At 38.9% G+C, this 16595-nt stretch overlaps 1 protein-coding gene across 1 annotated transcript; it reads left to right on the forward strand.

The window, feature by feature from the left end:
* The first annotated feature begins 266 nt into the window (after positions 1-266).
* On the forward strand, positions 267-15033 carry LOC117421877 (adenylosuccinate synthetase isozyme 1 B-like). Its single transcript, XM_034036336.3, has 13 exons — positions 267-581; positions 4450-4552; positions 4651-4713; positions 5186-5236; positions 7284-7350; positions 7886-7993; positions 8966-9047; positions 9834-9960; positions 10449-10603; positions 11318-11442; positions 12189-12286; positions 13002-13151; positions 14236-15033. The coding sequence occupies exons 1-13, from the start codon at positions 393-395 to the stop codon at positions 14286-14288; spliced, it is 1371 nt and encodes a 456-aa protein (XP_033892227.2). The 5' UTR covers positions 267-392; the 3' UTR covers positions 14289-15033.
* The last annotated feature ends 1562 nt before the right edge of the window (positions 15034-16595 follow it).

The raw sequence follows: 16595 nt of genomic DNA on the forward strand, positions 1-16595 counted from the left end.
CATTTGTAGGCCAGAATTTATGTTACCATATTCCAAGATTTGATGTCAAAGACTAACCAGTAAAAAAATAATATGGGTAACAATATAATATCTTTATTTTTATATAGCACCTTTCATAGTGAACCACCATCACAATTTTCAAGTGAAGAAATCCCGAAGCTGTGCAACACCTTCGTATATCACACGTATAGCCACCCAGCTCATGATGCAGCCCATTACGTTAGTCTCCTATATATATCGGGGGACATGTGTAGGTGTGTCAGTTGCTGCTGCTGACATCACTCTGGCTAAGTATTGGACCGTATTTGGTTACTCGGTGTTCTGAGTTTACAGACGGGACGTCTGTTTATTTCAGACTGTCTGTCTGCAGCAGAAGCGGCGTTGGTGTAAAGATGTCCAGCGTCTGGGGAGCAAAAGATCACAAGAACTACTCCAACCCTCCGAGCTCTGGGGCCAAGCGACCTAGAAGCGACTTTGGGAACAAAGTCATAGTCGTTCTTGGAGCGCAGTGGGGAGATGAAGGGAAGGGCAAAGTGGTCGATCTGCTTGCAACAGAATCTGATTTAATTTGCAGGTGCCAGGTAAGAAGAATTTTTTTTTTTTTTTTAGACGCATGCATTTTTTGATAGTGTATTTCGTGCATAACTTTGTAACTTTAAACAGTTAGTCAATAACCAAGACTGTGCCTACATCAGCCAATTGGTTTAGTATTTAATGTATCGGTATTACGTGAATTAATACGGGGTAGGACCAGAAATCATTCTGTCCCGGTGCAGTGTGCACCACTACTTTAGGAAAGCGAAACCATCTTAAATGTTACAGAAGTTCAACAAATAATTTTCATTTAACGTGGCCCTATTCACAAAGTTTTAACTTTTAAAGAATGCTTTTCAAAAATGCTTTAAATAAAATACAGTTTGGTGTCTGTTAACAGACTTCAAATGTAATCTTCAAACAACTTTAAAGATATATGAATATATTATACCCTGTTATATCTTTTAATTTTGTAGAATGAATAGTTTTACTTTTATGAAAACGCAAAGTAGCGCAGACTTTACACCTCACACTGATAAATCTGACTGTAAAGTCTTATTGAATACCAAGCATGTATAATGTGAAGATTAATGTCTGTGTACAAACATACATACTGTAGATTTAACCTTGCTGTGCATATTAATTAAAATAGACGCACTATTGCTAGACCAGTGGTATGGAATGTGTCCCACACAAAAAGTAGCCTGGCAACTATAAATACAGGCAGATGATCGCACAGTGAAATAAGAGTCGTTTAATACTCGTCCCAAGTTGGGAAGTCCTGCAGATGAACGCGAGGACGGCGGAGGGATTCCGTTACAGGGAAGGCTGTGTTCTGAACCGTCTCTCAACTCCACATTCTCACACTTAGAAATGTCACAGCAAATTGGTAGCATACCAGTTTGTAGCCTAAACAGCAGTTGCCTAGTGTTGTTTAAGGTGGTGTGAGAGTGTGTATACGTTAAAATACTGTACCATATAGTACGACGGACACACACACACACACACACACACACACATATATATATATATAGTATGTGTGGTTCTTAGAACATAATTTATTTTGGCTTAGAAATAATAGAATCAACTCAGGCTGCCATGCAAACATTTTTGCAACTGGTCATTAAAGATGCTTGGCACTTAAGAGGTCTCAGCTGGATTGATATCAAGTCATTTGAGTTTGGCAGCAGTCCTATCTGAATGTTATGCATCATTTACTTCCTGATGGGGATTATTAGCCTTCTTAAAGGTTTCAATAGTACAGTTTGATTTCCACTTTCAACATTTTAAGCTATAAATCTGGTTTTATTAATGTTTTGCTTTGCCCTACATCAATGGTTCCCAAACTGGCCCAGAGGACCCACTGTGTCTGCTGGTTTTCATTCCAACTGAGCTCTCAGTTACTTAACTAGATCCTTAATTGAAATAATCATTTGCTGAATTAGACCTTTTTAATTGTTTTCAGCTCTTATCAGTTGCAGGGTCTAGTTAAGTAATTGAGAGCTCAATTGGAATGACCAGTTGGGAACCACTTCCTTACATCATATGGTTATAAGACAGGAATCCACATCATGGTTTTACCTTGCATAATTTTAGTAACTGAGATTTACACAACATAACTTACCAATCTTTGAAAATGTGCTGTAGGTCATATGTTCAAGGATTTTGATGTTACATGTTTATATACTATATCGGGTGGGCAACCCTGGTCCTGGAGGGCTGGTGTCCCTCCTGGTTTTTGTCCCAACTGTACCCTAAATTACTTAACTGGATCAATTAAGTGCTCATTAGAAGCTTAATTGGTCAAATTAATTAATTAAGGGTGCATTTGGAACAAAAACCAGGAGGGACACCGGCGCTCCAGGACCAGGGTTGGAGACCCCTGTACTATATAAAGCAGGGGTGTCAAACTCAGTTCCTAGAGGGCCGCAGTGTCTTCTGGCTTTCGTTCCACCCAAGCCCTCAATTACTTAATTGGTCTAATTATTTGATTAACTGGACACATTTAACACTTCTCTTCAGGCCTCAAAATGTTTCATAGGTAGTGCACCTTGAATCAAGTGCATTTTTAAAACCATCAACTGTAAAAGACCTAGAAAAATATTAACTATGTCAAATTCAACAAATAATTAGATCAATTATGTTAACTGAGAGCTTAAGTTGGAATGAAAACCAGAAGACCCTGCTGCCCTCGAGGACTGGAGTTTGATACCCCTAATATAAAGCAACTGCGCGGTAGCATGGGGACACAATATTCACAATCACAACATTACAGTTTTATCACCACTGTGTGTTATCAAGCTGAACTTTTGCCTTCTGTTATTCTGTGCTGGGCCAGTTACACAGTGTCATCCTTGAGTCACTCAGAATAATTGGATTGCAATTTAAAAAATGTATACCAAAAAGTATGAACAAGGATTTCAAAAGCGCGAGGAAAAATGATACCCCTTTTGTCTGTGTTCACGACCGTTCTATAACACCTATTTTAACCAATATACTGAATATTCAAATATAAGAATACAAAAGGCAAATAATTAACACAAACATGAGTGCAGTAATTCTCAGTTGTGAGTTGTAATATATATTGGAATTTAATTATGAACTATTCTGCTTACACATCACTTTCCTCATGTGAGGGATTTTAAACAGGTTATTGAGTGGATGACGCAACAGGCAGTTGCTGTGTCCTGGATTTGCTGGACTTGTTATGTAAGGACTGAAGTTCAGCGGCCATGGCATTCCCTATGCATCTATAAGCTGTTTGGGACAAACTTAGATCATGTTCACATCATAAAATTGAAACGTGAGTAGGGCAGGCTGAATATCGCTCTTGCATGAACACAAGCGAGTCACCACGCCTCAGCTTTCACTATTAAAATAGCTCCTTCTGAAGAGGAAGCAATGGAACTTGTCCTCCAGCAGCTGTCTAGCAGTGCAGGAGCATTGTGAGGTCATGTGAGATCTGGGTTCAAATCCCAGCCTAGCCCCTGACAGACTATTAATTTGGAGAGTCTATTTCAAATGCAGGTATGAGGTATAAACAGATCCTACATGGGAAGGTGTGAAAGGTTTCTGATTTGAAGGGAGTGCTTTTTTCCTGTTTTACTCGTCTACTTTTGAGAAGGGCCAATAACAGCTATAATGACACAGATATATGTTATATAAAAAAAACTTGGCCTACATTGTTTAGTTTGCACCATACTCTCAGAAGTCGTTTACAACGTCAAATATCCATAGCAACAAAATAACAACAGTACATATCCATACCAAGCACCCATTCGTAGCTCCTCTGTCATGCCGGTGAATAAAGAACATATTGTGGAAGCACTTTTTCCTCAGCTTTCTGAAGAAGAGCTTCATCAAATTCTAAATGAAAAAGACACTAAAACCACAAATATGGTAACATCTATCGCCATCGTTCAGCAGTATCTCCACTTCAAAAACACAGAAACCATGAAGAAATACAAGCTTGAACTGCCATCTGCAAGAACGCTGTGCTGCCATCTGGGAGCCAAAGGCTATTAACACTTTTTTATGGGCTAACAAAACATATATGGACTGGGTATTCAGGGTTTTGTTGAAAACTATTGTCTCCTTGGGTTTTTATAGTGTCCTCCATTGCCCTTAATCTTTGGCTTTGGGGACAATAGTTTCCCCACTATAAGCCACAACCCTAGTCCAATGTCAGACATTTTGAGAACCATTTCTTCATAAACTGGGGAAGCATGATGGACCCTGTCTGTCTGTCTCTTTCTAAAGTAATTTTTATATTTACATACAGAGGCCACTGGAATCTTTTTCATGATGCTGATGGTGATTTCTGAATTTACTAACATTTGTATTTGTTCATCACAAAAACACAGACTTCTAGTTCCATAACTAAAAAGAACATTCTCACCCTTCTGTTGCTTTCAGGGTGGAAACAATGCCGGTCACACAGTGGTGGTGGAGGGAAAGGAGTATGATTTCCATCTCTTACCCAGCGGGATCATCAACCAAAAAGCCATTTCCTTGATCGGTAGGTCACGTTTTAATGGTTACCATGCTGCAAGTCTGTATAGTTAACCTAAGGGAGGTGTCTAGCATCTAACATGTGATATCTAATGCCATCTGCAGGAAATGGTGTTGTCATTCATCTGCCTGGCTTGTTTGAAGAAGGTGATAAAAATGAGAAGAAAGGTACAGACATTTTTTACTAAATTCTGGACTACAGTATGTCACACATGTTTCCATATAGAGAACCGCTTATCCAATTGTCATAAAACATGGTATTAACATTATGTGGTTTAAGTTATTGAGTATATCAGATTCTGGATTCCGAAAGCCCCTGTGACCTCTTTGAGTATTGAACAACACCCTTTACCATTTTCTCCATGTATGATATTGTATTTATTTAATTGGTAACACCTTACAATAGGTGGCAGTTTATATGAATAAGGCTGTTTTATGGGAATGGTTGTGGAATTGATCAGGTATTGAAGTTTAGAAATCAATAGTTTTTTTTTCCTCCTCAATAATAATCTGCAGTACACAACGCTGAGTTCACTTTTGGAGTTTGAGTATACAAGGCTCAAAGACCATAGGACTTTGTTTGGTTTGTAGTAATGCAGTTTTAACCTTCCAGTCTCACCAAGTCATTTTTTCTTTACAGGATTAAAAGACTGGCAAAAAAGATTGATCATTTCAGATCGAGCTCATATAGGTATGTATTTACCATACCTCCCAACTTTTTTTAAAGTAGGTGAAATCTTCTGTATGAAAAAAAATCTGTATTACTGGATTGGTTTGCTGGATAAGCATTGCAACCACATCCAGTGCAATATAATAATGATCTATTTTTATATATGTTTGGGCAATAGTAAAAGTTCTTAATCTCTCAACACTGGTCCAAAATTGAGATATCAAAATATTTAACATTGGCATTGGCTTTACATTTTGTACTGTGTCTTGACCCTGCTGGTTTGTGGTGCTCGGGGTGGGTCATTTGTTGCCTATTTTACCCCATACAGACCCATTGTTTACTAAATATCTTAGTGTCCCTCACTAGATTCTTGTCCCTTCTTAAAAAAATAGTAAAATAAGTGCACTAGCAAAAGATGTTTTATCCATTTACTTCCAGTGGAGAATACATGGTGTGCTGTTTGTTCTACATTCTGACCCCATAAATGGTTTCTTCAAAGGTTACTGCTATACTGTTCAATTTCAGAGGTGAACTAACCTGTACTTAGCTGTTTTTTTTTCTCTCATATACGGTCCCTTCAACCACGCTCAACCCCGGTTCTAGAGATCGACTGCACTCAGTACTTAAAACAAGGGCTTCAAAGGCACTGTCATTGCGGCCAGCTACATCCATGTCTTTATATTTTAAATTTGCACGATTATATTTACTTTCTGACAGTGTTAGACTAATAATTATGAAAAGGCTAACTATTTAAGTGGCCTGTAGCTCTTAACCACCACCTGTAATGCACTGATACAACCCGCCAGCTGTAATGCACTGATACAACCCACCAGCTGTAATGCACTGATACAACCCGCCACCTGTAATGCACTGATACAACCCGCCAGCTGTAATGCACTGATACAACCCGCCAGCTGTAATGCACTGATACAACCCGCCAGCTGTAATGTAGATACAACCCGCCAGCTGTAATGCACTGATACAACCCACCAGCTGTAATGCACTGATACAACTCGCCAGCTGTAATGCACTGATACAACCCACCAGCTGTAATGCACTGATACAACCCGCCAGCTGTAATGCACTGATACAACCCGCCAGCTGTAATGCACTGATACAACCCACCAGCTGTAATGCACTGATACAACCCGCCAGCTGTAATGCACTGATACAACCCGCCAGCTGTAATGCACTGATACAACCCGCCAGCTGTAATGTAGATACAACCCGCCAGCTGTAATGCACTGATACAACCCACCAGCTGTAATGCACTGATACAACCCACCAGCTGTAATGCACTGATACAACTCGCCAGCTGTAATGCACTGATACAACCCACCAGCTGTAATGCACTGATACAACCCGCCAGCTGTAATGCACTGATACAACCCGCCAGCTGTAATGCACTGATACAACTCGCCAGCTGTAATGTAGATACAACCCACCAGCTGTAATGTAGATACAACCCACGCCTCGGGTGTATTGTGAGGCATGAGGCAGTGTCCCTGTGAAAGACACAGGAAGTGCAAGACAGTCTAAAAGCATGGCTTGCAAACAGAGATGTCTTTAGCCTTTTGGTAAAACACGTGATTCATTAAAAACTCCACATTGGAGACCTATGTAATGAATACATGTGCATAGCAGAGAAAATGTAGTGTGCTATTTTGTTAACTACAATTACTTTAAATAACTTCAACTTGTCCTATGAGTTTGTATATGGAATAGATACAACCTCATGGACATTCATGGGATGGATATCTATTGACAGTGCTCTATCATTATAATGCTGTATTATGCTCATTATTAAGCCATAGTTAAGGTAATACATGAGCAACTGCACGCTACAAAGGGTCAACTTATATAGAGAAAGCATTGTAACGTAGCTAAAACTCCACTGTAAAGATTGCAGCATTTTATATTACACATATCCAGAACCTCATACCTAACTGTGATCAAAATTGATACAATTTCTCTTTAGCATAAGCTATTGAAAGTATGCAAACCTGGGGGTATATGGAGGCAACTTTTCACATGGTTTGACTGTCCTGCACCTTTCTCTCGTTGACAGTGTTTGATTTTCACCAGAAAGTGGACGGGCTTCAGGAAGTCGAGAGACAAGAACAAGATGGGAAAAAGTAAATAGCACATTTAGACTATCAAGTGCCCTTTTCATACGTGTGGCTACAAGCAAAATCCCATTGCAGTGTTGTATGTACAGTAAATGCTACTATTACAGATGTATTTGCAATCAGCTAAAAAGGTAGAGATACGACACAGGCTAATTGAAACAGGTTAACCATACAGTGCGTTAAATGAACATAATCAATGCACTAGTACAAGTTCTCTTCTTTTAAATTAGACCCTTTGCCTCTATAACATCACTGAACAGTCTGGTCTCATGGTACAGTCCTTTATTGCTTAACTCTCTCTAGATCACTCCTCCAAACAATGATTATTTATGTGCCATTTTAATGCAAATTGCTGCATATGAAACAGGCACACTTGACACAAAGCAGTAGCTTTTATAGATTGTTTTAATGTGTAATCTCAATCTTAATAAACAAAACGCAGCTTGTTATGCACAAGAGATTAAAATAACGATATCCCTTGCTTGCACAGTACTGCTTTGTTGAATGTGATGTTCAGCTGCTGTGTTGTTCATTTCTATAGCATTGGAACTACCAAGAAGGGAATCGGGCCGACATACTCGAGTAAAGCAGCGAGAACTGGCCTCCGGGTGTGTGACCTGCTTGCTGACTTTAAGGATTTCTCTTCAAGGTATGACCCGGTCTACTCTGGTTATCAAGAATACAAAGAACACAGTGCTGAACCTTGACCTGCATTCATTCACCAGCATGTACAATAGCATCTCATTACAAATGATAATTTAATGCGATTTGTGAGAGCGGTTCAAAACCCAATCAGAAGCTAGAACTGCTGCAGAAATATATCACCACAACCTAGATTTGATATAGATACCTTCAGGAATGTCCGTACCAAGTTTCATCACAGCTGGATTAGCAGCTCTCAAGATGCATGAACTAACACATGATTTTCTATTGAACTCAGATTGAATTCTGTCCTTGAAGCAGACATCTGTTTGTTACAGCTCAGTAAAAAGAGTCAAACTAAACAGTCCAAACAAAAACAAAAATCCTAATAAAACAAAGTTTGACGTACAACGGCTGTGTCCTATCTGTCTTAGTGATAAACACCACCTGTTTGTCAGAAGCACTTTTTAAAAGCGGTATCCCTGCCGAGCCGTGTCCACTAGCTAGCTGAGAACACGCAGCCACAATCAGCCGCCGTCATTCCCTGCATTCTCCAAACTCTGCTTAGGCAGGGAGTCCAGCTGTTGCCCATAGCTGACTCAACTGCCCCTTTAAAAGCCAGTGCCGTGACCATTTCCCTGTCTCAGCCTCCCATACATATTTTTAGGTGTCGTGTCCCATACAGTTTTGAAAACAGCTTACATCTTTAAGTAGGGTTTTTACCATATTATTAGCCCATGTTGAAAATAGACTTTTTTTACCTATATATATATATATATATATATATATATATATATATATATATATATATATATTTCATGAAAAGGCAGCTATTTTAAAGTATGACTGGTATTTAAACCCAGGACCTCTGGTGGTTTGCTTAGTTCTGACCACAAGACCTCACTAATTCTCTCCTAATTGCAGTGCCTCTCCTAACTCGTATGCAATTTATCTTATTCTGTTTTTAACTGTGTTGCAGATTTAAGCAGTTGGCCCAACAGCACCAGTCTATGTTTCCCAGTCTGGAGGTAGACATTGATGGTCAACTGAAAAAACTAAAGGTAAGGACTGAGGAAGTAGTCTCAGAATATTATTAAACTGTGTATAAGAGTCTGTTGTCAGTAAGACAATCTGTGATGGGGGTGCAGGGGGTTACAGCTTTTTATCTGTTACAGAATACTGGTCAGGGTTCCCATTTGCACAACACTTGATTGCTCGGCAATGTGAGAGCAGCACATGAACACAGAAGTGTGTGCTATATATGTGATGTGTTCAAAATAGTAATATTACCAAGCAGTATGACACATCTATTCACTTGACATTTTCTTTGGTTTGTTTTTCAGAAATCTTAGTAACCTAATAAAATTAAGAAAAATAAATGAATGGATGTCATGTTCTAGAAAAGATGTTCCAGTTAGATACAGAATAGCTAAACCTTATAGTATTCACTTAAAGTTATCTGAAGTGCCAGTTAAAATGCAGCTTTGAAGATACCCCAGGCTAGTGCACTAACCAAAGCTTCATTTTCAATTTCTTATATAAAATGCCCCTTGTTCTTTCGTGTTTTTTTTTATTTTCTGTTTCACCTTTTACCCTGGATACTATAGATTCTTATGTGTAGCATAGACCATGGGAGGAGAGATCATAATACCTGTGTGACCCCGAAAGAGAGAACACTGAAGAGAAACAGGAGTGTCTGTGATGGTACGCCTCTCTCTCCTCCAACCCTGCCTCCCCCATAGTCAGCAAGCTGCAATAATGTTGCAAGGATAATGGGATGAAAATGCAGGTGGAGAGGGAATTGCCTGTGAAGACTAAAACTAACAAGACATGCTTGTGTTTCTCAGGAATATGCTGAGAGAATACGGCCCATGGTGAGGGATGGTGTCTATTTCATGTATGAAGCTATTCATGGACCTCCAAAGAAAATCCTAGTAGAAGGTGCCAACGCGGCCTTGCTTGACATTGACTTTGGTAAGTCTGTTCCCAGCTTGGATTTTATATATGGGACTAAAAGCATACATGTGTTCATACTATACACAGTCGATGTAAAAAAAATACAAATTGCAATTGGAAATGAATGCATGTGGTTACAAAACAGACATAATTTGGATAGATGCATGCCTAATGGGACATGAAGGTTTGCCTAGAATAACCTCTATCATAACAAATTATAGCAATAACAGTAAAATGAATTTGATTCAGAGGCAAAGACTCATAAAACCCTTATAAAGGTTGCCCATAGTAAAATCATAGCCAGTGTGTTTTAAAGCATGGTAAAACATAGGTAAGCACTGTAATGCCTAGAGGGGTATAGTACAGCATCAATAAAAACACATACCCAGCCATGGTAAGCCATGTGTAATGCACAGTACAACCGTAGGGAACCTGCAGTGAACATTTCCCATGGTGCACTTTTATAAGGGCAGTGCTTCCTCCTGTTGTGTATTTCTTGCTTCCAGGCACATACCCGTTTGTCACCTCGTCGAACTGCACCGTGGGCGGGGTGTGCACTGGCCTGGGGATCCCTCCGCTCAACATCGGGGAGGTCTATGGGGTGGTGAAGGCCTACACCACACGAGTGGGCATTGGCGCTTTCCCCACAGAGCAGAATAATGTGAGTGACCAGACTTGAGGAGTCTTGTATTAGATTACATGCACCTATACTGAGCAGTCTGGTGGTTTTATCACATGTCTCTCACAACGGGTAGCTATGTGTTCAAAGTAATGTGTGGTACAGTAAAATAGTTATCTATCTCCAAACTGTTGACCTTCGCATGCTTGAATGACATTCATACCCCAAGGACATATAGGTATATCTACTTCTAAATTATAATTGGTCCTAAATGCGTTTAATATCTTATTATGTGTAGAATGATGTACTGCTGTTTCTGCTCATATATTTATCAGGCTTACTAGTGACTGAAACTGACTCGCAAAACTACACAATATAGGTCAGGGTTTCCATTTAGAGACCTAATTAGTCAGACCTATGTGCGCTTACCCGTATAAATGTTTACAATAGTAAAATCATAGTAAAGTGTAATACAGCATAGCAAAAGCAATTGTAAAAAACAAAAATAAAATAGCTAAGTATTGTAAAGCTGAGTGAGCTCCAGTAAAGCATATTACAAAACATTGCAAACTATTGTAAATGCATTGTACAACCAAGGGAAAAGCATGGGAAAACTGCACAATTCTAATGGTAGACATTTATAAGGGACATACCAGGTCCAACCCCTGTGGTGATACTTGGTGGTAGGGGTAGTACACTGTCCAAAAGTCAATTTGAATGATTTTTGTTTTAATTTTTTTTTTTACTACATTGCAGGATGTTGGAGAATTGCTCCAGACCAGAGGCCATGAAGTGGGCGTGACCACAGGCAGGAAGAGGCGCTGTGGTTGGCTGGATCTCGTCATCCTGAGATATGCAAACATGATTAACGGCTTCACTGCGTAAGCGGACAAGCCTTTCACTGCTGTGTAAATTTAGCCTGTCCTATTAAGTAACAGTGTCAGGGTCTGCTCTGAACGAATACTCACAGTGTCGTATTTCAACTCCAAGTTCAATTCCTGCCCCGACTGGTCAAGCATGGCAACGCTTACCACTTATTTATTCTCAGAAAAGCTGTGCTAATAAAATTTTGTATTTCACTATATCCAGGTATGCAGAATTGGCACAATGCATAATAAGGGAAAGCTTAAAAAAAAAAAATCTTCTAAATTGTATATTTCTCCTCTAACACACTTTTGGTGCCAGTATCCAATCTTTAACATATACATGATTGTATTATATTTTAATAAAATGTGTAAGTTAAATGATTATAAAAAGAGTTTTCTGGATTGTAGACAGTGCATACTGTTTGAAAGCAAACCTCTGGTCAAAATTTCTTTAAGTAACTGGAGTAAATAACATTGCTAAATTATAGCGGGGTTCAGAAAAAACATAGCGTTGCACGTCCCCAGATGTTACTACAACTGTTTAAATAACCTACCTGGTCATTTTTCTTTTCATTGTTAACATCCTGACCACTTTTTACCCTTAACTTTAAAGTCTGTTTCAAAGCTCTTTTCAAAATGTCTGTACTCATGGATCTTTGACACATTTAATAAAGTAAACTACCGTATTTTATTATTTTTTTGTTAACCTGTGGTCTTCATTGTGGGGAATAATACCTTGTCTTCCAACTTCTGCTCCACAGTTTAGCTTTAACTAAACTGGATATCCTGGATGTCATGGATGAGATTAAAGTGGGAATCGCCTACAAGTTAAATGGGAAGAGAATTCCATATTTCCCAGGTATGGTCTTGGCATGGTGTGTGTTTGTTTTACATTCTCCCATTACTGCTTTAATAACACCACAAAGGCAGGGCTGTAGTGGAGGTACATCAGGCTTACATGTTTTGCTCTTTCACTTGTGAAAACAGGTCATGGTGGCCTACTTAGTACTGGCATTTGAGTGATTGGGATAAGGAAAGCTATCATAGTGGAGCAGTGTGGAGTAGTGGTTAGGGCTCTGGACTCTTGACTGGAGGGTCGTGGGTTCAATCCCAGCTGGGGGACACTGCTGCTGTACCCTTGAGCAAGGTACTTTACCTAGATTGCTCCAGTAAAAACCCAACTGTATAAATGGGTAATTGTATGTAAAAATAATGTGATATCTTGTAACAGTTGTAAGTCGCCCTGGATAAGGGCGTCGGCTAAGAAATAAATAATAATAATAATAATAATCATAACAATATGATAAAACTTAACATTTTTCACAAGACGGTTTTGCACACTGCACATCTAAGTTATGATGATTTACTTTTTATATAATGCTTCAGTTTCAACAGCCTGATACATTTTTTCAGTTGGGGAAGTCATGGTACTGTCTTGAATTAGGTAAAAACAATCCGAACTATAGAAAAGTAAGCATGCTGACATCTAGGAAACCCACAGTACACTGGCCAACCACAAGAAACCAGCAACCAGTCAGTGTCTGACTGGCTGAGTGTCTCTGGGTTTCTTTCAGCTAACCAAGAAGTCCTGCAGCGACTGGAGGTGGATTACGAGACCCTGCCAGGCTGGAAGAGTGACACCACCGCTGCCAGGAAGTGGGACGACCTGCCTCCCAAGGCACAGAACTACATCCGATTTGTGGAGAACCATATCGGTGTTCCTAGTGAGTCTGCATCAAAAATTCCACTTGTGAAAGCATTTACCCTGAGCAAATCTTCAGTGGAAAAGTGTACTGCCACATACTCAAATGAAAGCATACCAAGATGTATAGTAAAGGAAAGTTAAATTATATTTAAAATCATGGTGGGGAGGCAAGTATTTAATATGTTTCTCTAAAGCATACCACTTCTTAGTCTTGCCTGATTTTAAAATGTATCCTAATTCTGAGTGCACACATCTAACAAGACTGATTAGCAACCCTATAAACATATTTTAATTGCTTTTTCCAGTTTAAAAAGCTTTTTTATCCAGTGCTGGACTATATTCAAGCTCAATATAACTATCGTAACTACTTATTCCTGCAATATAATACTATTACCTTATTTGTTAAACCTTAGGTATATGCTGTAAAACGTTGAGGAGCAATTTTTTCAACACTTTCTCCTAAATCAGTAGCTCAATAATGGCAATGGTTTAAGCAGCAATCGCACAATAGCAGCTACAATGGTAAGCACTGTTGTTAGAATGGTACCCTACTGGTAACATTTGAATTTATTTGACATGCCAGTGATATCACAATGGTAAACGAAGAAGCAGTTTCAGTACCAGTGTGTGCAGCAGTATCTGTTCCAAATCCATTGTAATTGTGTTGCCATTGCTGGTGAGGTTGTGTTCTGCAAATCATTGTTCAAGGTAGGGTTTCTTCAGGGTGATACACTGGTATAAAAATGGTATCCCAATAGTTATTTTCAAACCAGCTGACTACCACTGGAGCCCATGCAATATACACGTTAACAAACTTTATTATTAAATTTGTTTATTAATTACTAACATCAGTGTCCCTACAGATAAAGTTTAAATTAACAAACCAGAGTGACTTGCAAGGTCTACATTGTAATTAATTAGAATGCACAGCAGTGGAAACTAGTGATGAATGTAGTGAATAGTCGCCAAGGATTAACATTTTAGTGTGAAATTTAACGTGGAACTCTTCAATTGAAAGGCACGGACAGAGTAGTCTTACTGATGCCCTGCTGGTCAGTATATTAATATGAATCTTTCTGCTTGTGTTCTTCTTCTCTTTCCAGTTAAATGGGTTGGTGTCGGAAAGGCCCGCGAGTCAATGATCCAGATGTTCTGAATACCCGTCTGCCTCCACTCAATCAAAACCGCCAGGCGCCCTGACAGCCTGCTCAACACACTGTAGTTCCAAGTGATGTTCATGGTGATGCATAAATAGTGAAAATCGACTGAATCTTTACTAGGCAATATGAGTGGTGACACTTTAAAACGAGACAAAGGTGTGGTCTGAGGTTTAAACTAAAAGTCATACCCTTTATTGGCATCTGTACTGTTTTCACTGCACTTCCACATTTTTGAATGTATTTAATTTGAAACGTCAGCAATACTGAGTATCCCTCTCCTCCATGTTGGTCAGCACTTATTGATTGGAGTCCTCCTTGCTTTCTTTGGTGGACTGAGACTGAGTTCCTTTCCCACTAATTAACATGTGTTTTGCTGAAACTGTGGTTGAAATACGCTAGTAGATCAACATGGAGGAAGAGAGATGTTCTTCAAAGCAGTGAAATAAACAATGGTACAAGCTTAAGGAAATATGTATGAAAGGGAGGAGAATGGATTATAAGCTCTTGGTTACTAGCCCTACCCTGCGAATTCTCTCCATGTCATCAGTATGCCCCTCACTTGAATTTACTGTGGCTCATCAGCATGGTTTGTATTGTTTCTTTAAACCCAGTCTGTCCAACACTTGTACAACTTAAACCTTATCTGCAATACAGCTGTATTTTGTATTATAATTGCATTATATTTTCCTGTAAACCATAGGGACATATTGGATAAATGATTAAAAAGCTTGCTGAAAATTCCCTTTAGGTGTTTTTGTGTACCTTTTAATGGTTTTGTTTACTTCTCAGAGAAAGTCAATTCTGAGTTGACAAAACACAGGGTCGGATTCAAGAAGCAAGGGGTTTTAACTGAAATTAATAATTCCATAATCTTACCTTCCATTCATTAACTCACAGGTGTAGTTTTGAAAGGAACACAAAATGTACCTAAGATGTATTTCTGTTTAAATAGGCACTGGTAATTATAGGTTTAAGAAACTCAAGTGCACATGTAACAGACTACCGGAAAGTAAGGCATGCAAACTGAGAGCTTTCTTTAACCTAGGACAGCACCAGACCTCTCCTTAAGTTATGTAAACTACACATTGAACAAACAGTTTCGAATAATTAGGGCTCTCTTGTATTATGTGTATCTGTTTGGCGTTACTTAAAAGCGATGATGTTTTTAGTTTACCATGGTTTGCCAGGTTTTTTATTTTTATATACTTTCCATACCTCTCTGTGCTTCACAGTGGTTACCTGTGGTTTATCATGCTTTCACTATGCTTTAAAACACTTTACAGTGCTTATAAGGGCAGGACTTCCTAAATTGCATCTTCAAGCAACATTCTCGAGTGCTGAGTAGTTTTTGTGTGCTGCATCATGCCAGGACACATCACAAACAAATGAGTTTGAGTTCATGGTCACTCTCTACATCGGTCAATGACGACACCTGCTTTAAAAATCAAGGCCCCTCTCAGAACTCAAACTGTCAACTAAAAACAGTAAAATGTACCACAGTAAAGAAAAATATCTGGCATGTTTAAAAACAATTTTCTTTAATCTGTACTGGGCCTAAAGAGACAAATGGCAGTTTACTGTAGTACATTTTTATTGACAGCTGGTTTCACAGACCCAAAGTCTCACCAATGCTGGACTGCCTCATATTACCTCAAGTAAGGTAGTCCAAAATGAGTGCTAATTAGAGTCTGAAACCAGCCGTAACAGAAACTACACAGATATCTTTTTATTTTGACTAATTCAAAATGTCCGAATGATAGCTGTTACCAAGGAAACAAGCATGCACATCCTCTTTATTCTTCAAATCTAACAAGAGCTGTTGAACTCAATGCTGTCTTCAGTGAAGCCACAACTGGAGCATGTCCAAGTGCAGAGATTCCTGGGGTGACTCAGCAGAAATCAGAGGGTCTCCCTTTTCCATGTACCCTGGAGGTGAAAGTGACATGAAAAACAAGATCAAATTCTTCTAACCACCATCTTTATAGTTAAAAAAAAGCCATACTAAAGTTCTAAAGATGTACAGAAATGTGTTTTACTCATGGAAGAAATGAAAGGCTGTCTCATAAAATAGTTTAATTGACTAAAACTGAATAGCTGACTATAGTAGCAAAGACATTTTAAAAAAGACATGAGGTTTAACCAGACCGCAAAAGACACCACTTCAGTATGTGCTCATAAACATCTGACATGCTTAAACACAACACAAACTTATCTGTGTAGTCTTGTCAAACCCATTAAGAGCCTTGAATGGGATACTCTAAATGAAAAAAGCCATACTGGGGAGCTCAATAAGCTACACTGTA

The sequence above is a fragment of the Acipenser ruthenus genome, chromosome 15, assembly GCF_902713425.1.
Source record: "Acipenser ruthenus chromosome 15, fAciRut3.2 maternal haplotype, whole genome shotgun sequence".
Classification (NCBI taxonomy): Eukaryota; Metazoa; Chordata; class Actinopteri; order Acipenseriformes; family Acipenseridae; genus Acipenser; species Acipenser ruthenus.

Excerpts from the sequence above, each read along its gene's own strand:
- LOC117421877 (XM_034036336.3), top strand. The coding sequence starts at position 393 with ATGTCCAGCGTCTGGGGAGCAAAAGATCACAAGAACTACTCCAACCCT. Across the intron at positions 5,237-7,283 it reads TTCAGATCGAGCTCATATAG|TGTTTGATTTTCACCAGAAA; the intron begins GTATGTATTTAC and ends TCTCGTTGACAG. Across the intron at positions 10,604-11,317 it reads TCCCCACAGAGCAGAATAAT|GATGTTGGAGAATTGCTCCA; the intron begins GTGAGTGACCAG and ends ACTACATTGCAG.